This window comes from Puma concolor, chromosome C2 (assembly GCF_028749965.1).
Source record: "Puma concolor isolate L17-30 chromosome C2, mPumCon1.1.hap2, whole genome shotgun sequence".
NCBI classification, from domain to species: Eukaryota; Metazoa; Chordata; class Mammalia; order Carnivora; family Felidae; genus Puma; species Puma concolor.
The window spans coordinates 45,657,801-45,681,182 of NC_141675.1; the positions used below are offsets into that span (position 1 = coordinate 45,657,801).

At 42.1% G+C, this 23,382-nt stretch overlaps 1 protein-coding gene across 1 annotated transcript in view; it reads right to left on the reverse strand.

The window, feature by feature from the left end:
- Positions 1–3,609: 3,609 nt before the first annotated feature.
- The window catches only part of MINDY4B (MINDY family member 4B), a 36,706-nt gene continuing 16,933 nt past the window's right edge, over positions 3,610–23,382 (reverse strand). Inside the window, exons 8-12 of the mRNA XM_086720239.1 lie at positions 21,080–21,150; positions 18,689–18,761; positions 17,927–18,088; positions 6,768–6,948; positions 3,610–3,758 (exon numbers count right to left, since the gene is read on the reverse strand). Of these exons, the coding sequence (XP_086576365.1) occupies positions 3,616–3,758; positions 6,768–6,948; positions 17,927–18,088; positions 18,689–18,761; positions 21,080–21,150 (630 nt within the window). The 3' untranslated portion in view covers positions 3,610–3,615. The remainder of the gene's footprint in view (positions 3,759–6,767; positions 6,949–17,926; positions 18,089–18,688; positions 18,762–21,079; positions 21,151–23,382) is intronic.

Here is a 23,382-nt window from a genome sequence, read left to right on the forward strand (position 1 = left end):
CTCCAGGCTCTGAGCCATCAGCCCAGAGCCTGATGCGGGGCTCGAACTCACGGACCGTGAGATCGTGACCTGGCTGAAGTCGGACGCTTAACCGACTGCGCCACCCAGGCGCCCCTTCCACCAGTTTTCAAATCAGAAACTTGGAAGTCATTCTTGAGTCCTCCCTGTCCCTCCTCTGCCTACCCTTACAATTAATCTCTTAGCCTTGTCCGTTTACTGGTAGTTATCTCCTGAGTGGCCCACTTTGGTCTACTTTTTTTTAAAAAAATTTTGTTTTTAATGTTTTATTTATTTTTGAGACAGAGAGAGACAGAGCGTGAGCAGGGGAGGGGCAGAGACAGAGAGCGAGACAGGGAATCCGAAGCAGGCTCCAGGCTCAGAGCCCGACGCAGGGCTCGAACTCACAAAGCGCGAGATCATGACCTGAGCCGAAGTCGGACGCTTAACTGACTGAGCCACCCAGGTGCCCCCTCTTTGGTCTACTTTTATCGCCACTGCTCTTCCTGGTCATCTCTTGCTGATACCACAGCTATAGCTTCCTAACTGGTCTCTGCATCCACTCCGGGCTCTCTCCAGCCCATTCTCCACACTGTGGCATTTTTTTCAAAATGCAAATATTACCAGGCCATTTAAAACCTGCCAAGGTTGCCCCTGCCTCATAGTCTGCGATGCCCTGTGGTGGGTCCTTCCCACCCCCACACAAGCTTCTTCACACTCACTCAACACCTTGCTCCTTACACCGCAGCCCCATTAGCTTCTCTGTTCCTCAAGTGCCTTCACCACAGGGATCTGCCCCTGCTCATCCCTCTACACCTCTCCTAGTTATTTCTCCTTAGCTTCCTACCTCAGCTTAACCATCTGTTCTCAGAGAAGCCTTTTCCTGAACTTCCAGGAACTTCTTTAGTCTAAGATATTACACATCAGAAATCTCTTCCCACTGAACAGTTACCTCACTTTTCAAGATGACATTCATTAAAGGGGGGTTCTGATTAATGCCATCTCCTCAGAAGAGCCTAAGCGCCATGAGAGAAGAGGGCCCAAGGCTGATCGTGCCCACCATATTTCTCTAGCACCCAGCAGAGTGCCCGGCACATAGGAGATGAAGTTCCCTGGATGAATGAACAAACGGTTGTGTCTCTGAGGCCCCGAAAAGGCAATTACAACAGTCAACGGTATATATCTGTAGTTTGTGTTACTTACTTGTAAATAAAATCAGGTCCGGGTGTGACTGAAGGCTGCATCTGGCGAGCGTAATGCCAAACCCAGCCAGCGTGAGTGAAGGGAATCTCAGGCTGCCTGCCCTCTGGCCATTTCCCACCTGGTCCCGTGCTACTGGTGAACATGTACTTGAAAAAAATCGTACATACATCTTCTCTAAGAACAAACGCTAATTTTGAGGGTCATACCAGGCCAACACAATATTGAGGCGAAGAAAAGTATTTGTCGTCTTCTCAGGGTCATGGTTCCACTATAGATACAGTCAGTTTAGGTAACTATTATTCTCTCTGTCTTCAAGCAAATAGCCTTTTCCTGTATGTCTAAGAAGCTGACAGGACAATTAAAGTCATTTATCTCAAGACACAGAAAGTTCAAAGGTGAACCGAAAGTTCAAAGGTGAACATTTGTAGCTACTTCTAAATAACATTTTCTCCACCTTAAAAAAAAAAAAAAATTAGTGGGTGCCCTGTTTATAGGACAAAATAAAAACTCATTTTCCAACGTTGACATGCAAAGTGATTAATACCTTTACATATCAAAATTATTATACCTTTATATACAAAACACAGGTTCTTAATCTTTCCTCTCTTATTTTACTTATTTATAGATTTGTTCCAGGAATAATTTAAGACAGATTACAACACATAAAATACAGCAAAATAACACAAATTTATAAATAAATTAAAAATGCAAAGGCAAAAGAGGATAGGGACCAAAAATAGACTCAGAAATGAGGCCAATTAAAAAATGCCTTGTGTAAGGACTGATACACTTCCAGGCAGTGCTGCTGTTGTCTATACAACAGTCCTCCCGCCCTTCTTCCTTCTACAGAGCCCTGACTCTGTTGTGGTAACAAGGGTCCTGTTCTCAGTCCTAGAAGATGAATTATGATTGACCTAAGAGAGTCATGGATCCCTTGCTGGACCGTTAGAAAAGAATGTCCTTATTGTCTGAGATGCCTTTAGTGAAATCTCTTACTTGTGGCTAGGAGCTTTCTCACGGAGGCACGTGCTATTGTGTTTCATTTGTCTCTAAGCTTTCTAGCAGTCCACTCTAAGAGGGACATTTGGTTAGAAATAACTCAGTATCCATAAAACAAACAAAAAGAAACCCAGGCCTGTACCTAAGGAAAGGCGCAATATTGCTAAGACTAAGACAAAATAAAATAAGGGTCTAATAGGATCCACATATTCACCCAGTGTGTTTAAAATCCCACATGAAAACAACAATGTAATAAAGATACTGTAATCAGCAGTCCAAGCCAAATTGGCTTTCTCTTTTGACATAATTTATTATTCACCTTGAAGTTTCATTTTCTCCATGCTCCTTGAGTTAAAATATTATTCTTTGAGCCAAATGAAAGTGCATTTCACAAATTAATTTGGACAATGGGTGCAGAAAAGTTGTTCTTAGCAATCTAACCTTTGGCTTGTGAATACAGAGCCCTAAGTCTATGAGTTGGCAGGCAAGTGGGGTGGGTAGGAAAAAGGTCTAGATGGTTCCCATGTATTTTTTTTTTTTTCTTTAGAAAGAATACGTTGTATCTTACTCTGTGTAATTCTTCAGAAAACGTGCAGGCATTCAACAGGACAGGGAAAGATCATATCCTAAAAAGGATTGTTTTCCCCTTTTAACAATGACATAAGAAAAGATTCTATTTATATATGTAATTACATTTTATCTAGGAATAAGTTTTCTTTCTAAGTTTATCTATTTGTCTGTCTATATATTTATGTTTAGCTTTTAAGGAAAAGAAGCATAGCACTAGTAGAAATAATGTCTTCTTCTGTGTGTTCGGCTTGACTGCTTGAACCTGTAAGTCAACTGTTATAGCTGCCAGACTACCAGGAATAGTCCCTGCTTCAAGCCGAAAAAATCCCATTTACTATTTTAATGACCAGAACTTGCTAATGTGGGCATGTGAAATGTAACCTTGGGAAGGAATGCTCTCCATACCAGGAAGTCTTTGAGAGGGCTTGAGTTCTTGCCATAACTAAAAACCTGATGATGCATTACTGATGACTTCATCCCCAAATGAAAGCTAGCTGCCTGCTTCCATAATCCTCGGGGAGAATCGCACCAACAAAAGGCTAATTTGAAAATAACATAGAGGAGAGACACTTCATTTGCTCTATTGAATAAAATGAAGGAGCCCATCTATGCAAGTATAGAGAAGACACCTTGCAGATCTTGTCGTTCTATAGCACTGAAAGCAACTGCAGAGGGCTTAACAGAGGCACAAAAAAAGAAAAAAAGAGAGAAAAAGTTGCTGATGGGGTTTTTCAGTGGGGTTCCCATGAATGAGGACCGTAGAAGGGAAACGGTCTTCCCCCATATTAGGCTTTTATGACAGCAGTTCTGACACCTCAGACATCATTGTGCATACTGGCTTTCTTTTTAGAAAAAGGGAATGGTTCCATTCCAGTTGATGGTGGCTTCTCTCCACTTGGTTCTGATTAGCATCTCCACTGGAGAAAACCGTCTTCCTGCTACATGTCCATCTCCAGGTTGGTTTCTTTCCCAGTGATGGGAGTGAGTATCTGGGTGAGGAACAGCCAGCATTTAGGCCCTCTATGCAGCATTCCAGAGGAAGCCAGGAAGGAAGGGAAACAGGATGGGTGGACAGGAGTTGGGCTCAGCAAGCTGTGTTCCTAGACCCGGTTAAACCCAGGGGATTCCAGTAGATGGTCAGTAAAAATGCCCCATACAAAACATGTGTGGTAACATGGGTGGTTGTGTATTTTGGAACATGAATATTGGTAACTCATGAAATGTACATTCCAGCACCATGATGCGACACATAGAGCCAGGTGTAGATCACAGCATGTTGTCCGGAAAACCAGGAAATGGAGAGCTCCTCACTTCCCAGTGCTTCTAAGAATACGTTTACATTTTTGGGTGAAGGGTGAGGTAGTCCAGTGGGGTAGTCAAGAACTGGGCTCAAGGGCAAGCTTTGTCATATATGACATTTGAGAAGGTACTTAACATCTCTCAGCTTCATTTATTCACTGAGTATTTCTTGGCTACCTCAGTTTCTTCTATGTGAAAATAGATATTCTAGTATCTACCTCATATGACATTTGGGAGAACATAATGGGATTACCTGTAAAGCTTCTAATACAGTGCCCAGAAGAGAATGCTTGCAATGCATGTGAGTTGATACAAAAATGATGCTTTCCTCAAGGAAGAGAGTAAAGTAGACCCAATCATATACAGCAAAACCTTGGATTGGGAGTAACTTGTTCTGCTTGTGTTGCACAAGATGAGCAAACATTTCTAATAAATTTTAACTTGATAAATGAGCGATGTCTTGCAAGATGAGTAGTATGTGATGGCAAATGTCATATGGTCACCACAGAGCCAATGGTTTCTGAAATTCTGTTTAATATACAAGTGCTTTGGATTATAAGAATGTTTCCAAAATGAATATGCTCACAAACCAAGGTTTTACTGTATATATTTTTAAATATATATATTTTTAAATGTAAATATATATTAAAAATGTTTTTAAATGTAAATATTATTTAAAAACATATTTTTAAATGTAAAAATATATTTAAAAACATATATTTTTAAATGTAAGTATATATTTAAAAATATGTTTTTAAATGTAAATATATATTTAAAAACATGCTTTTGAATGTAAATATATATTTAAAAACATGTTTTTGGGGCGCCTGGGTGGCGCAGTCGGTTAAGCGTCCGACTTCAGCCAGGTCACGATCTCGCGGTCCGGGAGTTCGAGCCCCGCGTCAGGCTCTGGGCTGATGGCTCAGAGCCTGGAGCCTATTTCCGATTCTGTGTCTCCCTCTCTCTCTGCCCCTCCCCCGTTCATGCTCTGTCTCTCTCTGTCCCAAAAATAAATAAATGTTGAAAAAAAAAATTAAAAAAAAATAAATAAAAACATGTTTTTGAATGTAAATATATATTTTAAAACATGTTTTTGAATGTAAATATATATATTTAAAAATATGTTTTTAAATGTAAATATATATTTAAAAAAATATTTTTTGCAGGGGTGTACCTGGGTGGCTCAGTCATTTAAACGTCTGACTCTTGATTTTGGCTTAGGTCATGATCTCATAGTTCATGAGTTTAAGTCCATGTCAGGCTTTGCACTAACAGTGTGGAGCCTGCTTGGGATTCTCTCTCTCCCTCTCTGCCTGCCCCTCCCCTCTCTCTGTCTCTCAAAAATAAATAAACATATATATTTTTTTAATAAATTTTTTTTTAGTAGGCTCCATACCAGTGTGGAGCCCAATGTGGGGCTTGAATTTACGTCCCTGAGATCAAGACCTGAGCTGAGATCACCTCAATTGTCATTGTCTCCCCAAATTAAGTGGGCTAGTATATATTTCTCAAAATTAAAGAATTAGGAGCTGCACAGATAAAACAGTCACTAAGATACTTTTCCAGATTTCATTATACTGAAAAGTTGCTTAATGCCAGATCTGGGATGCTAAATGCTGAGTCCAACATCAAACCAACAAGCCTCCACCAGTAAAACCAAGGTGCCCAGTACAGACTCCAAGTCTCATCATGTTTATTCCCTTGTCCAAAGGGCCAATGCTTAAAGACATCTTAGGTTTAGTCTTTTTCCTTAGGAGTTAAAAAAATTTTTTAATGCTTATTTTTGAGAGAGAGAGAAAAAGTGCGAGTGGGGGAGGTGCAGAGAGAGAGAGAGAGAGAGAGAGAGAGAGGGAAACAGAATCCGAAACAGGCTCGAGAGAGAGAGAGAGAGAAAGAGAGAGAGAGAGAGAAACAGAATCCGAAACAGGCTCCAGGCTCTGAGCTGTCAGCACAGAGCCCAACTCGGGGCTCAAACTCACGAACCGTGAGATCATGACCTGAGCCAAAGTCGGATGCTCAACCAACTGAGCCACCCAGGCGCCCCCTCTTTTTGAGTTTAAAAGAATATGGTTGTAAATGAAATGAAATAACCTGTGCGGTTGTCTGCTTCTTCCATTCGGCGTGGAACCTCGAGTTTGGCCGGGACTGCACCTTAGTGACTGTTGCTCTCCTAGTGTCTGTCCACACTGCCTGGCACTTAATAGAGCCTCAGAAATGCTTTCTGAACTAACCGCAACAGAAATGCACTCTCAGTTTGCTTACTTCTGTCAATGGATGATCATCCGATCAGTTGTAGGATAGAATCGACCAAATGGAACACACCTTCTGCCCCAATCCCTCTGGTTTTCCATTTCTTTCCTCAGGCATTAAATGCCTTATGCTCACAGATAAAAGTTCCTAGAGAGGGCCTTTTGGAAATTCGGTTTTTCCCCTTTTGTTTTTTCTCTTACCTAAAACTCATTTGTTCCTCTGTGCTATGTGTAAACCCCCTTGCTCCTATTTAAAGCAGCTTCAGAATTCCCAGGTTGCAAAGCTTGGGTTTAGGACTGTGGGACTCATGCATAGGTTTCATTTCAGAAATCAAGCCTAAACCTTTTCCTGCAAAGCCAGTGTGAATATCTGCACAGCTGGGAAACACCGGCTGCTGCATCTTTTTGAGCGCATTAAAGCACTCGGCACTTGGAGTCTGAAATGCTCACCTACTGTAAGCTGCACAGGCTTCTTCTGTGGGGGCTGGCCTCCGTAAAAGTACAGATCAAAGCGACGCTCCACTTTCCAGTCTGATAAGAGCTGCCTGTTTGTGCTAAAAAGGACGCTGGAATTTCCATTAATGTTGCATAGCCAAATAGGTAATTTGGGAGTCTTCAGCCTGCTGCCCACCTGGAAGGGAAGAGGGGAATGCAGATGAGGACAGAGATTTATGTCACATCGCGGCAGATACTGATGCATCATCATAATCAAAACACAGCTCCGAGGTGTCTTGTTGAGCTGGTCCGTGCAGGGCACTCTGCGTGCAATAAGGTTTGAAGTGAAGGCTTCCTTACGAACGAATGTGCCTGTATGAATGATGTGGTGGGGTGGTCATGCTGTTATTGGGTGGCCTCATGGGGAACATAGAACCGCCTCAGTTTGGTTTTGAAGTTAAGTAGAGAATAAATAAACTGAATTATAAGTGTACGGGTGGAATAAGAGGACTTCAATCTGTCTTTGTCATTGACTGGTGTATTTACTCCTATCCCCCAGATAGGACAGTATTTCATTCAGCAGGTGGTCAGACTTTTGGAAACCATTTAGAATATAGGAAAAAGAAAATATTTAGAATGCAAAAATATAGACTATTTTGAACATAGGAAATAGCTCCAGGGAAATGAAGGGAATACACACACACACACACACACACACACACACACACACACACACTCGTGCATATATACACATATCTACATGTTAACATGGAGATCAAATGTGAAGATATACTTAGAGCTGAATATACTAGTTTAGCGTCACAATAATATTAAATTTATTCTTTTAACTAGTTTATCTAGTTTTTCCAGGCAACTGTCAATTTAGCAACTCGTGAATTAGATGGACAAAAGTACTACTGTGACAGGCATAGCCTCTGAGTGATATTATAGTGCATTTCTATTTATGGTATCTGCCAGTTTGTTTAAAGAGGCAGGAAAGCACATATTTTTAAAGATTGCCATTAAAATTCATTAACGTTAAAAACTATTTTTTTTTCTACTTAGAGAAATAAGCCTGAGCTACATAGAAAAAAACCATCATTTTCATGTGATGCCAGGGAAAGCTATGGACCTTCAGCCTTGGTGTGGCTTTCCATAATGGAAGGATCTGATTCTGTTTCTTTTCTTCTCAGTCCTTAGAGTTGTACTGTGTGTTCAGGAACAGATTCTGTTTTATGGAAAATCCAGCTTTGAAAAATTATCACGTTTCATAAACCCAAGTATTAAAGGCTAATAACTTGACATTTTGATTTCTCAATAGTTCTATTCAAATCTCTTCGTTTTGCTTTAGTTTAAATTCTTCAGTTGTGGGTGAGTGGGTGAATCAGAGATGCTTTTGTCTTTAAGGTTTTCACTTTTAGCTACCATAGAAAAATTATATTACTGTGTTTGAAAGACAAGAGTTCAGTTTTAGTGAATAATTTAAAAAAGGGTTGCAAGCCTAGCATCCCAATTTGGACATGATCATTGTAGGTGCAGGATTTGCTTATCTAGTCTCATTAGAATTAGCCCCTCTGGGCTGAGTGTAATATGAGAATCTCACATATCTAACGGGCAAGTCGCCCACTGGCTACATTGGAAATAAAACACAGAGGATATGCCCTTGAAGCAGCCGAATGCGTTTACGTTCCAAGATTCCACCCACAAGTTGCAAATAACATTGCAACCATTCATTAGTTATAAAATAAGCACTTTCTTTCTTAGACCTTTTTGCCATGGTACCTTAGGTCCTCAGTTTATATGGAATCAAAATATGATCTACAGGACATGGAAGTATGAAGGTTGGAAAACTTGGATAAACTAATTGGGAAATCGAGGGCTATTTGGAATAAAATGTCACTTATTTTGAAAGTTAAAAGAATGGTATTTTGGGTGATCTTACCCCAATGAAAGTTCCTGTAAATTGTGTCTAGGTGGAGGCAATAGAATATAGACATGTATGACATTGGAGTTTTTGTAACGTAGGCAAAAATCAACTGGCACTCAGGTGACACTCAGCAATGTGCTGACAGCACACTATTGTTACTTTATGCAACAATGCAACAGTTTTCTGAACTCACAGCTCCTCAAGATTTTATTAGAGGAGGAGGAAAATGAAGTAGTTATACATACAACAGCCTCCAGCTCCCAAAGTAACCATACAGAGACTCCACACTGAGCAAGCAGAGCCTTCCTTACTTGCCTTGAGAGATGCCGGTGAAAAGGAAAATGTCATGCACGACTGTCAAGGCAGTGTAGGTATTAACTCTAAGAGGCAAGCCTTAAGATTACGGCTGAGAACACACCTGGTTTAAAGTGAATTCTGTAGGGGCGCGTTAGGTGGCTCAGTCAGAAGGGTCCAACTCTTGATCTCAGCTCAGGTCACGATCTCACAGTTTGTGGGTTTGAGCCCCGCACTGGGCTCTGGGCTGACAGTGCAGAGCCTTCTTGGGATTCTCTCCCTCCCTCTCTCTCTCTGCCACCCCTCTCAAAATGAATAAATAAACTAAAAAAAAAAAAAAAAAAGCGATTCCTGCAAAAACAAAGCCAAGCACCTCCTGTTTGAATCCAGCCAAGTATATATCCCCTTCTTTTCTTTTTTTAAAGCTTATTTATTTTTGAGAGAAAGAGAGACAGAACATGAGCTGAAGAGGGGAAGAGAGAGAGAGAGGGAGACACAGAATCCGAAGCGGGCTCCAGGCTCCGAGCTCTCAGCACAGAGCCCCACGCGAGGCTTGAACCCACCAGCCGTGAGATCATGACCTGAGCCGAAGTCAGAGGCTCAACCCATTGAGCCACCCAGATGCCCCATCCCCTTCTTTTCTTAGCTTACCACATTATGTGTTTGACTGGAACGTTCAGTTAAGAATTTGTATTGCTTCTGGGTAGACGGTTTATCAGCTACCCCCAGCCCCAAAAGCAGCATTCTAAATATGTTTTATTGGTGAGATTCCCCAAATGCAGAATTTGTGCATGTTGCCTCATGTTGCTATGGTAAAAAGGAAATTAACTTGTGATACAGTAGTGCTATAAATAAAATACCTTTCTCCTTAAGTTCACTCATTGTATAATAAGCCCAAGAGGTTTAGCATTACATCCAGCAATGAAGCCTTTCCTAACATGTATCATTTAAGCCAGTGTAAAATTACAAGGACAGGACGAGGGATGGACAAATTCTAAACACTACAGGGCAAGGATTGAGTCCGTGTAATTCTTTTTTTTTTTTTTTTTAACGCCTTCTAGAACAATGGTGCTTACAATGTGCTTTTGCATAATGAGCTTGATATTGAGAGTCCCAAGGGTCCAGTCTGGTAATTGGAACGGGAGGAAGGTGTTGGAAATTTGTGCTTTCTGCCCTGATTCCTGGTGGAGATTCGCGTGCACGAGTGGTCTGGCTCTCGTCTCTGCACCTGGAACACAAAGTTGATGTAACTTCCTTCAGCGAGTGTGCAGGTAGGTCGTCGTGTTCGCAGGGTCAGCACCTTAGCGATAGAGCGCCGTGGGTGGAGCTTCATGTGGTGGGTGGAGCTTCACGTGGTGGGTGGAGCTTCACGTGGTACTTCTGTGGTTGGATTTCTTCCTACCGGTCCCTTTAAAGGGTTTTTCGAGAGGACAGAGGCTACGGCGGGGATGGTGGTACCCTGTGCCACGGCTACCAGGGGAGTAATTCCAGCAAGACCTAAATGGCTTCAGTCCCTTCTAAAAATCAGAGTTGGTTTTTTCTTCTCCGTGGCAGGTGCGAAGATAATGCGAACCTCCTAAGGCTTTCCAGATGGTGTTAGACTCAAACTGCTTTATGTTCTCACTTAGGTATTGGAACCTCACACTCCAACCTGTACCTTCAAATAGAAAAGTGACGGGAGGCTTCGAAATAGTGCCTCATCTTGTAGGTAGCTGGCTGCGTTCCGTAAGAACTGTCAGTCTGGTGGGCTCTGGGGGGGCTTGCCGTGTCATCTAATGAGAACTCCTTTTTTTTTTTTTTTTTTTAAATCTCACCCACTGGGTTGTGACATTGGGACTGAAAGACATGTGTTTTTGCAGCCTCTGCAATTTTATCCCAGAGTAAGGAGAGATTTACTTTAGGAAGACAGACACAGCATTTACAGGATGGGTTTCACCAGGACAGCAGAATCTGTTGGCATGCTGGTTTTCTTTTGAACTCGGAAACCTTTCTTACAGATTTTTATTATCAGTGGATACATATAATCCGCTGATATGAAGCACGTAGCCTAGGCAGGAGCCCCTAAATACCCATAAAGTGCTTATGTACCCAGTGGGCACATTCATGAATCCTCTGTGGAGGGGTTACCCTACTCAGAGAAGAAAGGAAGGCAAGTGGCTGTGGGGGTCTTCAATCCAGTGAGCCGGAGAGCACTGTTCTAGAACCACATCTAGTTCTTTCTTTTTTTAGTATACGCGCTGCCGAAGCGAGCACATATCTGGTTCTTTCTTGAGCAGACTTTTGTTCAGGTCTAGGGCAGAGGACTCTGAACTATCAGACTTCTGGATACACCACAGTCACGTGGGTCCTCTGGTTAGCACGACTCTGAGTCCCACCGAGCTTGTCCTTCCGGACACACATTTGACGGACCTGGCCTGCCAAATCGGCAGGTGAAGGGGAGCAGCTACTTTTCAGACTGTGCCCCAAGTACAGGTAGTCCACGATCAACCTAAACAACTGCTTTAACACAGAAGTCCACGTAAGAAGCTCTAGCTTGTTGAGTCCTGCCTTCTAAACCCTAGCTGTGCTTTTGCCACCATCTAAATGTTAGAGTCTAACATCTGTGTACCTATAATAGATATTACAGGTGATGTCCTACAAATAAGTCTACATCTATATGTAAGTATATAGATACGATAGATTATAAAAGCACTTAGGATGGAATATAATTCTAACAACTGGCACTTTGTATTTATCACTCTATCAGAAGACGAGAAAAGATAACGACAGGCAGCATGGCACAGTGGGCAGAGTGGGGACACCAGCTCTGATGCCTAGCGGGTGGCCATGGGCAAGTTCCCACACCTTTCTCAGCCCAGATTTTCTCGTATTTAAAATGAACGGTCAAACAACAGACACTGGACTAAACCTAACACTTACACCTTTGAGTAGGAGTGAGGATTAAATGAAATAAGGCATCATTGCAGTGGCTCAGAAAGAGCCTAGCACATAGTGTGTGCTCTATACAAGAGGCTGTTAGCATTCCAATGAGTAAATGAGCTTCATATATATACTTTAGTTACCATCTTCAGGGATGTGAAAATATATGTAGAATTATATATATACATATGTATGTAGATATAATTATTTTAATAGTATGATGAGTTATGGATTGCTTTTATCTCCAAATAATGAGCTGATATACACAATAAAACAGGCACCTTCTGATAAAAAAAAGTTTACATGTATATGTGTATGTGCCTAACATAGTCATATATCTCAGTGGTTCAAGTAAGAAAACTAACCGCCAGCCAGGATTCGCTCTTTAATACATTTGTTCTGAAACCAAACTTCCAAGTGCATGACAGAGACAACATAATAAACATCCTCAGGGTTTCAAGCCATTAGGGTACAATTGCAGGCAATTTTCACTGAGGGCAGGATCATAGGAGTCTCCCCGGAGAGAGAACACTGAGTCCAAGAAGGAAGGATGAAAAGTCACATGAGTCACTTTTCGAAAAGATAGAAGCATTGCAGATTTGATTTCTATGTAGATTTTATAGCTAACCTGTGCAGTTCCCATGCTTTATCCTACTTCCGATTTGTGAGCAAGCATTTGGATGGTGGTCCCATGTCTGGCACATTTTGTCCTCTTCTCAGCAGGAAAACCCTTTTTTTTTTTTTACCTTATGCCTTGGCCTTTTGACTTACTTTAAGGTCCCTGAGAACATCCACTTTATTATTGGAGGATATTTTAGGCTCTGCAGGTAATTTTCTTTAGAGCATGATTTAGCAGCTGAGCCGACTTGTATAGAGAGAAATGGGATCCAGAGAAAATGGCAGCACGGGATCTCTGTAAATTCTTGACCCTTTGAGGCACACACTCTCTTTCTCTTGGTCTCCCTCTGTCTTTTTGTGGCATACTCTTTGACATAGTCCCTTTTCTCAGAGCAACTGAGCAGCTATTTAGCAAACATCTATTTAATTTTAATTTAAGATGAGGTCTGAGACTTGTCCCCAAAGCCTTGCAGAGAAGGCGAAACCTGTCAACCTTTCTGATACCGATTGAAAGAAAAGACTCTTTCATGTAATTTTAGTTGCAATAACTAGTTTTCCAATTCTACACACATGGATTTAATCAGTTAAGTCTAATGAGATTATTTTTTTCCCCCTTCCTTTAAATATCAGCTTAACCAGGGCAATTTTTTCCCCCAGAGAATATTGGGCAATGTCTGGAGACCTTTTTGGTTGTCACATCGAAGGGCAGAGCTACTTGCATCTAGTGGGTAGAGGCCAGGGACACATCTAAACGGCCCATAATGCACAGGCCAGCCACCACCACAAAGAAATGATCCGTCTAAAATGTCCACGCTGAGGCTTCACAGCCCTGCTCTAGAACAGAGGCCTCTAAACCCGGCTGCACGTCAGAATCACTTGTGGGCTTTAAAAATTCCAAAGCTCAGATGCTCTCTAGACCAAACAGAACAATGTCATTGGCTAGGACTGGCTAGGCAATTGTGGCCCAGTGCAAAATGGAAACACAGGGACCCTTATTTAAAAAATTATTAAGAATATTAGGGTGGTGACAGCAAAGCATTAAATCAAGGGCAAGGCCTTCTGAGTGCGGGGCCCTGTTTGTCTCCAAAGCTCCAATACACAGGAAGCTGACACTGTTCTGGGGGACGACCTGGGCATTGGTAGTTTTAAAAGCTCTCCAAGTGGGCCAAAGAGTTTAACAGACACTCCATCAAACAAAATATACAGATGGCCATGACAGGGAAATGAAAATGAAAACAGCAAAGAAATATGACTACACACCCATGAGAATGGCCAAAATCCAGAACACTGACAACACCAAAGGCTGGCGAGGATGTGGGGTAGCAGGAACCCATTCATTGCTAGTGGGAACATGAGAATGCCTAGTTGCTTTGGAAGACAGTTTGGCAGTTTCTTAAAAAAGCTAAACACTGGGGCGCCTGGGTGGCGCAGTCGTTTAAGCGTCCGACTTCAGCCAGGTCACGATCTCGCGGTCCGTGAGTTCGAGCCCCGCGTCGGGCTCTGGGCTGATGGCTCAGAACCTGGAGCCTGTATCCGATTCTGTGTCTCCCTCTCTCTGCCCCTCCTCCGTTCATGCTCTGTCTCTCTCTGTCCCAAAAATAAATAAACGTTGAAAAAAAAAATTAAAAAAAAAAAAGCTAAACACTGTTTTTGTTTTTTAAGTTTATTTATTTTGTGAGAGAGAGCATGCGTGTGCATGCACACACAAGTGTGAGCAGGGGAGGGGCAGAGAGAGAGAGAGAGAGAGAGAGTGAGGGAGAGAGAAAGAGAATTCCAAGCAGGCTCCACACTGTCAGCTCAGAGCTTGATACGGGGCCCGAACCCATGAACCATGGGACCTGAGCCAAAATCAAGAGTTGGGACGCTTAACCGACTGAGCTACCCTAACTAAACACTCTTATCATGTATCCAGCAATTATGCTCCGTAATATCTATCTAAAGATGTTGAAAACTTAAGTCCACATAAAAACCTGCACATGGATGTTTATAGAAGCTTTACCCATAATTGCCAAAACTTGGAAGCAATCAACATGTCTTTTGTAGGTGAATGGATAAATAAACTGTGACACATCAATGGAATATTATTTAGTCAATTAAATATTATTTATAATATTCCAATGGAATACTATCCAGCACCATAAAGAAATGAGCAATTGACCTATGAAAAGACATGGAAGAACCTCAAATTTATATATTATTAAGTGAAAGAAGCCAATCTGAAAAGACTACATACTGTGTGATTCCAACCATATGACATTCTGGAAAAAAGGTAGAACTATAGACACAGTAAAAAGATCAGTTACTGTTAGGGGCTGGGGGAGGGAGGGATGACTAGCTGGAGCACAGAGGATTTTTAGGGCAATGAAACTGCTCTGTATCATGCTATAATGGTGGACACATGTCATTATAAGTTTGTCCTAATCCATATATTATACAACATCAGTATTGTAACATAATATAAGCTATGGACTTTGGATAATTATGATGTGTCCGTGTAGACTCATCAGTTGTAACAAGTATGCCATTCTGGTGGGGGATGTTGATAATGGGGAAGGCTATGCATGTGTGAGGGCAGGGAGTATATGGGAAGTTTCTGTACCTTCTGCCTAATTTTGTTGAGAAAAAAAATTGCTCAAAAAAATGAAGTCAGTTAAAAAACCCAAACTCCCCAGGTGATTTCAATGTGCAACCAGTGTTGAGCTCGCTGTTCTCTAGCATGTATTGCCTCTATCCTTCCCAAAGTAATCAGTGTATATACAGGTACTGGCTCACGTAGGACTCATCACCATATCTGGACACAGAGCTTCACAGTTAGGAGATGGTGAGTGAATGTGGCCAAATAAAGCACTATAGTGTCATTCGTTATCACCTATTGTAGATTTATACGTGTATAGGTCATTTTGCCTTTCCAACAGGCTTTGGCATTCATGATTTTGTTCGCTGTTCACCTCAGTCCTGTGGTGGCAGAGCAGGTGTTGGGACACTACTGTAAGATAAGGAAACAGGCTTAGAGAGGGGTTAAGTGACTGGTCCAAGTGACACCCGTGTGATGGCAGGGCAAAGCCTCCAACCCTGTCTCCTGGGTTTCTGGTCAGAGCTGTTTCCCACGTGTTACAGAAACTCCTTCACTCTTATGCTAGGTTTGCAAAGTGTGGCAAAGTGCCGATTGGTGGCCTGTGGCAGGAAAGTTAGTGGCATAGGGATGAGCGTTAAAACAAAACATATAGGGGCCTGGGTGGCTCAGTTGGTTAAGCGTCCAACTGGCTTAGGTCATGATCTCACAGTTCATGGGTTCAAGCCCCGCATCAGCTCCCTGCTGTCAGCGCAGAGCCTGCTTGGGATCCTCTATCCTCCTCTCTCTCTGCCTCTCCCCCCTCATGCTCGCTCGCTCTGTCTCTCAAAAATAAATAAACATTAAAAATATTTTTAAAATACTTTTTTAAATATGTATTAGAAACAAAATCATACATCAAGTCTGTGGCTTGTATTACCGCTGCAGAAAAGGTTACATTTAAAATTTTAAAGTGAGTTGATTTAAAGAAAAATATTAATCAAGTAATAGAGTGTGGAGCAGGTGTGGATATATGACAAAGCTGTGAATTACCTACTCAAATGACTGAAATGTGAGAAACACTGTTTTAACTCTTGTAGTTGATCATAAGAATATAGTGACATAGCAGAAAAAAGCTTTGTAATAATAAACAAAGCAGTAAAATTACTATTGTGGTGTTTGTGCCCGCATTCCTTGAAACTTGTCCTCCGTGTACCCCTCCATTTTTCTCCAAACTAAGTCTTGGCATATTATCGGGCTAGGATGGGTACAAAGTGCTCGACCACGGACATTAAGTGACCATGCGTGGTTGAAAAAGAAGAAAAATATGTAAAACGAAATCTGTAAGTCCCTTATTTGTAGCTTAGTTTTCCTATTTAGTATACATATCAAATTCTAAGGGGACTTTCTAGATTATCTGGGACCAAGTGATTAGGAATTTTGTAACAATAACAAATCCCGTCTCTGTCCAGGGTATATTCAAAGTACGGCCTTTCACATTCATACGGTGGAACTCTTTGCATCCATTAAATATAATGAAGGACATACATTCACTGACTGTATGTACAGATATTTGTGTTAAATGAGAAAAGCAGATTTCAGAAGAGTAGAATAGAACATATTTATATAAGAAAGAAAAAGAGAAGGGAGCATTTCTGAAAGGATTGACCCCTGGGTGATGACACTGGGTTCATTTCTTTTACTTTTAGCTTATCTGTCACTTCTCGTTTTTCTATGATAGGCTAGATTTCAAACTCAAGGAATGATAAGCAAACTTTTAAACACGCCTGTATGCAAAATGCACTTAATTCTGCTGTGGTAAAACTCTGCTTTTCTGATGACATCAGACTCATGGCTTTGTAGGCGTAACGACATATGGATTTCATGAATAAGGCATTGTGGCTGGAACCAACAGTAGTGGGAAAGACTAGCAAAGCTCTGGATATAAAAGGATCTTATAAAGCGTGGAGTCCTGTGCACACGAAAGGGATTTTGAGCTCAACTGGGAGAGTGAAGGACAGGCAGGTACTGAGCAGCAGGGCCCTCATTCAGTGCTGGTGATTGGGAGAGGTTGGGGACGTTTTCACCATCATATTGGATTACATCCTAGCTAATTTCATGGCCACTCCAGAGAAGTGTTGCTTTTCACAGAACCTGCCTCGCCTTCCCTGGGTTTTAGGATGAAGATCTCTGTGAAAATATCACAGGAGCATCTTTGATTTGTGGTTTGGGGTGGTTATATTTGCTTTCTCACCCTCTCTCCTGTTTATTTTTACAGAATCACATCTTACTTAATTCTCTGGTTATGTTTTCCAACAGCACATTCTACTTTCTGGTTGTCAGAGGTTGTCGATCCTTTGAGTTGGAAATCTTCTTGAGAAGAGTTTCCTGAGGAGGGGGCCCCCTTTTTTCCCCAGTGATTTTTTTTTTTAAATCTTTAAGCAATAGGTAGAAAATATGCATTCATTTGCATAAATGATTGGGAAAATACCCATCCGTGGCTGACAGTATTGATTTCTGAGAAGGAAGCCGGAAGCTGGGTGGGGATAAAGGGGACCCTCCCTTTATCTCGTTATATTTCAAGTATTGTTTTTCAAAAAATTATTTGCATATTACTTGTATGACCTGTCCTCTATATGCATAAAAATGTATAAAATAAAATATGACACAAGTACAGTAGACTTAGATATTTACATTTAGACTCTGAAAGTCTCTCGGTGTACATATGTGTGGGGAGTGGGAGATGTGCAGGAATATAGTAAAGGAAAAAGTTAGCTCAGATTTTCATTGCCTTAATAATGACCTTAAAAAACAGTCAAAATATTGACACTCTGGCTGTGTTGTTGAGAATCAAAACACACTCACCTGTGAAAGCCTGTCATCCTCTGAGGTGTCCTTACCCCACCACAAATATCCAACGTCACTGCGGGTCAGGACCCCGTGCAATATTTCTTGAGACTTTCCTTTCTGACAGCCATTGAAGACATTCGGACTTGCTCTTCCAGTTAAAATCATGTTCAAAACTGCCTAGTTGGCACATTTTACAAATATTTATATTTTAGGTAGCAATGACAAAAGGCCTTAATTTCTTTTCTTTTTTTTTTTTTTTTAATAATCACTGCAAGGTCATCAGTTTTACTTAAAAGAATGGAAATCACCTAATACATAATTCAGGAAAAACATGTCGTAAACATTTGGTAGGATTAAAACAGAAGTTTGTTGACTTTGTTTCTGGAGCCATATACAATAACTCCCCATGGGCCCCACTTAGATCTGACTGCCCTTCCTCCCTTTACATTTCTTATAAACTCTGGTTTCCATACTTGTGATTTAAGAAGCAATAAGCAAAGATGTTTTTATAGTACTTTTCTTTCCATGATTAGGGATTCCTGGTAGGTCCTGTCAAGATATTTCCTAACAGGTCTGTAAAACGTCAGGAATGCGGGGCTCTCAGAGGTAAAATAGAAATTGGAACATAGACTCTGAGAGCAAACTCACATTAGCATCTTCTTAGTCTTTCAAAGATAATCCAATCACTCTTCACTTGGGGAGCGAATATGCTTAATTGAAGAAAAAAAAAAGCCTAATTCAGATTCTATAATAGAAAGACAAAGCCTCTCAACCTACCTGCCTGCACAGGAAGCCCCCAGCGTGTGGTTGTAACAGATGAGTGCTGGAAGCATCTAGGTCCTTCTGAAGCCTGTAGGATGCAAGATGCCATCAGCCTTCAGTCAGAGACAGTGACCGCACCAGGAACCCACGGCCTCTCCTTCTTCCACCTCCCAACATTAGGTTTGCCTAGTCACTGTCCCTCCCATGTGCCTTGCACCTTTGCGTCTCTCACCGGAAAAGCTTCTAATACCCAGGCTGCAGAGGTGATGGGAAAAGCTATGGGTGAAGTTGGGGGATGCTGACAGGTGGTGAGGCAGAAGGGTGAAGTGACAGATCTCACACGTTAGGATCCCTGTGTGGGTGCTGGGCTCATTGGAGAAACTGTTTGCTCTGAGTGACAAGGGACCCTTGGCTTAGGGTAGTGGCACAGAGAGTCCTGGCTCAAGACAGAGTTGAACAGACTGTTCAAGTGGAAAATACTAGTTTGGGGGGTAAGGCCATTTGCTGACTGCAGAAGGGCTGCCTCTACTATTTCACCAGGGACCGGGGCTTGGGGTCCCACCCCAGGTGATAGAAAGTCCAGGCAGGATGTGGCTCCTGCTCTCGCTTAGGGAGAGGTGCTGAGTTCTGGTATATGAGTTGTAAAGTGTTCTTGAAGGAACCTGTTCACAGGACTGAAGTCATGCCTTTCCTTTATTTAAAAAAAAATTTTTTTTTTTAATTTTAAGTTTGTTTGTTTATTTTGAGAGAAAAAGAGAAAGAGAGGCTGCAGGAGGGGCAGAGAGAGAGGGAGAAAGAGAGAATCCCAAGCAGAATTCACGCTGTCAGCGCAGGGCCTGATGCAGGGCTCAGGCTCATGAACTGTCGTCAGATTATGACCTGAGCTGAAATCAGGAGTCAGACACGAGCCACCCAGGTGCCTCTGGAGTCACGCCCTTCCTGAGTAAGAACTAAAAGCTTGGGTCCAGCATGGTGAGTGCCTTGGTGGCATCAGATGTAATTCAGGGCAGTGTTGCCTTAAGTGTGGCGTGATTTTAGGTGGTGTAGATATGAGCATTTAAAAAACCATATGGTGGGGGCATCTGGGTGGCTCGGTCGGTTAAGCATTGACTTGGGCCTAGGTATGATCTCGCAACTCGTGAGTTCAAGCCCCGCGTGGGGATTGGTGCTGACAGCTCAGAGCCTGGAGCCTGCTTCCAGATTCTGTGTCTCCCTCTCTCTCTGCCCCTCCTCTGCTCATGCTTTGTCTCTCTCTGTCTCTCAAAAATAAATAAATGTTATAAAAAATTAAAAAAAAAAAACGGTGTGGTGGATGTGCTTAATACATTCTTCTTTAGCACAACAAATACACGATTTAAATTTTTTTTTTCAACGTTTATTTATTTTTGGGACAGAGAGAGACAGAGCATGAACGGGGGAGGGGCAGAGAGAGAGGGAGACACAGAATCGGAAACTGGCTCCAGGCTCTGAGCCATCAGCCCAGAGCCCGACGCGGGGCTCGAACTCACGGACCGCGAGATCGTGACCTGGCTGAAGTCGGACGCTCAACCGACTGCGCCACCCAGGCGCCCCAATACACGATTTAAAAGATATTAATGTTTAGGAAGAAGTTAATATTTAAATTTGTGTTGATTTAAAGAAAACTGTTAAGCAGCTAATAATACAGACCAGAAAAATGTGATGATGCTATGCAAAAGACAAGTGTTAGGAGATTTTTGCTTCAGGGCTTGTAACTCTTCCTTTCTAGAGACTCTGTATCTCTCTGTGATTCTCTGAAAGGTTATTTTCCTTTCAGAGCCCAAAAGAAAGTCTACTTCTTCTAAGAAGCCTTCCTTGATTAGTCTATCTACTGGTGACCCTTCCTCCTCTGGAATCTTCCAGATTCCTCGTCTTTACACCTCATTTGGTACATTAAGTACCCCCTGTGACATACCCAGTATCTCTACGTATAACTCCTATCTTTCCCAGATTGGACCCTGAAGGAGGTCAGGCCATCTCTTCTTTTATTTGTATTTCCCATTGTGCCAAGAAAGGGGCTTTGCATATCATAGAGACAAAATAAATACCTGTGGGTATATTTTATTGTGCATATAAATAATAAAATACTTTTATTATGAAAGTTATACAAATAAATTTTGGTATTATCCGTCAATACTTATAACCACAAGTAGAAGGAAGCCACCACTGTACGAGAAAAGCAGATTCAAACCTTTCTGACGACATCCACCCACACATTAATATGGCCAAACCGACTACAGAAAAGGATGAATCAACAGAAGAGCAGCCACTGGGAAAAACTACTCAGGTTTCCAACAGGGCATGAAAATATTTTGCGATGTAAGAGTATGCTGCGTATGTGATCACAGAGCTATAGGAAATACCTGTGCAAATGTTTGTTGAATTTACCTTTCAAATGTTCTGGAGAAGATCAGGCTGTAAAGAAACAAGATGACACCATGGCCTCCTTCCTCTTTGAACTGTTTGGGGGGGACAAAACAAAAGCATGTTTGCCTAAAAGCAATGCAGCTATGTATATCTCCAGGCATGAATTCAAGGATTTATAGCCCAAGATTTTTTTTTTTTTTTTTTTTTTTTCCGGCTGATAGGACAGCTTCCCTAGGCCATCTTCACTCTCGAATGCATTTGTCTTCCTTGTTCAAGATCTGCCCTTGGTGCTGTCATTCTCTTGCTTTTTGACCTATTTTTCTTTCCTCCACTTCTATCACATGATTGTCTTCAAATCATGGCTAAGGTGTAGTGTATCTTTCCTCTCCATTTTTCCAGCATCCATCCCAGCCCAGACCCTTGGTGTGCTCTTGGCTGGCCCCCTTCCCAGCCTCTCCTTGGTTGGGACATCTCTCCCTCCTCATTGATTTCTAGAAATACCTTTGGACTTACACAGATCTAGGTTCAAAACCAGTTCTACCATTACTCCTAGTTTACTAACTTGTTTGAGTTTCAATCACCTCATCTGCAATTGTGGATAAATTACAGCTTTGTTGCAAAAGTTAAATGACAATAATGCACAGTACCTACCTTAGTTCTTGAAACATGCTAGAACCACAACAAAATGATTATCTGTCCTTCTTTAAGGCACTTCTCCCCTCTCTCTTTTCTTGGGAAGGCTATTTTTCTGCTCAAAAGTTTCCAAAGGTGCCCTGTGATTTCCAGGATCAAATCCAAATTGCCCAACTAACATTCAGGTAGCAGGTCTTAGCTTTGTGTGAATATTCTGCCTGCTGAAAAGAAGCTCCTTGGCTGGCTTTCAAGGTTCCCAGGGTTAAAGCATCTCCTTTAAAGGCCTTGTATTGGGAAGGCTTCTGCTAAAATGCAGGTGCTTTCCCTTTTATGGATTAACCTGTCCCCATCACTCTCTGTGACCTGGCAGGGGCAGGACCCTCAGGCAGGAACAAATTCCAGTGCCACAGGCATCAGACAGGAACCCAAATGGGTGTGCTACAGAGTGTCAGAGAAATGAGGAGAGTGGGTCCAGAGGCACGTTGGGGACCCTGGTGTATTCGTTTCCTGTTGCTGCCATAACAAATTACCACAAACTTGGTGGCATAAGACAACATGAATTCTTTGTCTTCCACTTTTGGAGGTTTGAGGTCCCAACACGGATGCCACTTCATGAGTCTGATTCAAACTGCTGGCAGACTTATGTTTCTTCTGCAGGCTTTGTGGGGAAGTCTTTTCACTTCCTCTTCCAGCTTTTAGAAGCCATCCTTATCCTTGGCTCATGACCCCAAATTGTGACCCTACATGTGATCCCTCTTCTCTCTCTGCTTCCCTCGTCACACCACTTTCTCTCTCCCATCATCCACTTTTCCTGACAAGACTCTTATTATTAATTGCCCCCCCCCCCCGCAGGAAAATTCAAGATAATCTCCCTATTTCAAGGTCTTTGACTTAATCACATCTTCAAAGTCCTTTTACCAGGTAGGAAGCATCATTCAGCCTATCACAACTTGTCCAATAGAAATCACTGCCCCCACGTCAGCTAACTGAGAACATGCCAGCATATAGGCCCAGTGCGGCCAGGTTTTCTGATTCTTTTGGGAAAAACCTAAAAATCCAGGTTTTTATGTGGAATCTTCGGGTTGTTTTTGAAGAGTGGCTGGGTCAAATGTTTAAAAATACAACACTGGGTGGACTAATGCTGCAGATCACATATGATAGGTGTATCAGGGCTGCTGTAACAAGTTACCAGAAACTTGAATTGCTTGAAACAGTAGAAATGTATTCTGTCACGGTTCTGGAGGCCAGATGTCTGAAATCAAGGTGTGGGAGCATGGCCGTGCTTTTCCTGAAGGCGGAAGGGAAGGAGTCTTTCTTGCATCTTCTAGCTTCTAGTGGCTGCTGGCAATCCTTGGAGTGCTTTGACTTGTAGGACACATCCCATCATGGAAGCTCTGCCTCCCTGATCACATGGTGTTTTCCCCACATGACTGTGTCTGCGTCCAAGTGTCCTTCTTCTTGTAAAGGTACCAGTCACTGGATTGGGCTGGCCCTAATCCAGCGTGACTTTTCCTTGACTTGATTACCTTTGCAAAGACCTCTTTTCCAAATGACATTATATGCACAGGCATGGGGACATATCTTTTGGGGGGATGAAATTCAACCCATAAACTTAGGTCTACTGTCCACGTATAGCCCTCAGACCTCTGTCTTGAGATTTCTGTCTTAAGATGGGACACAGGAATGGGACC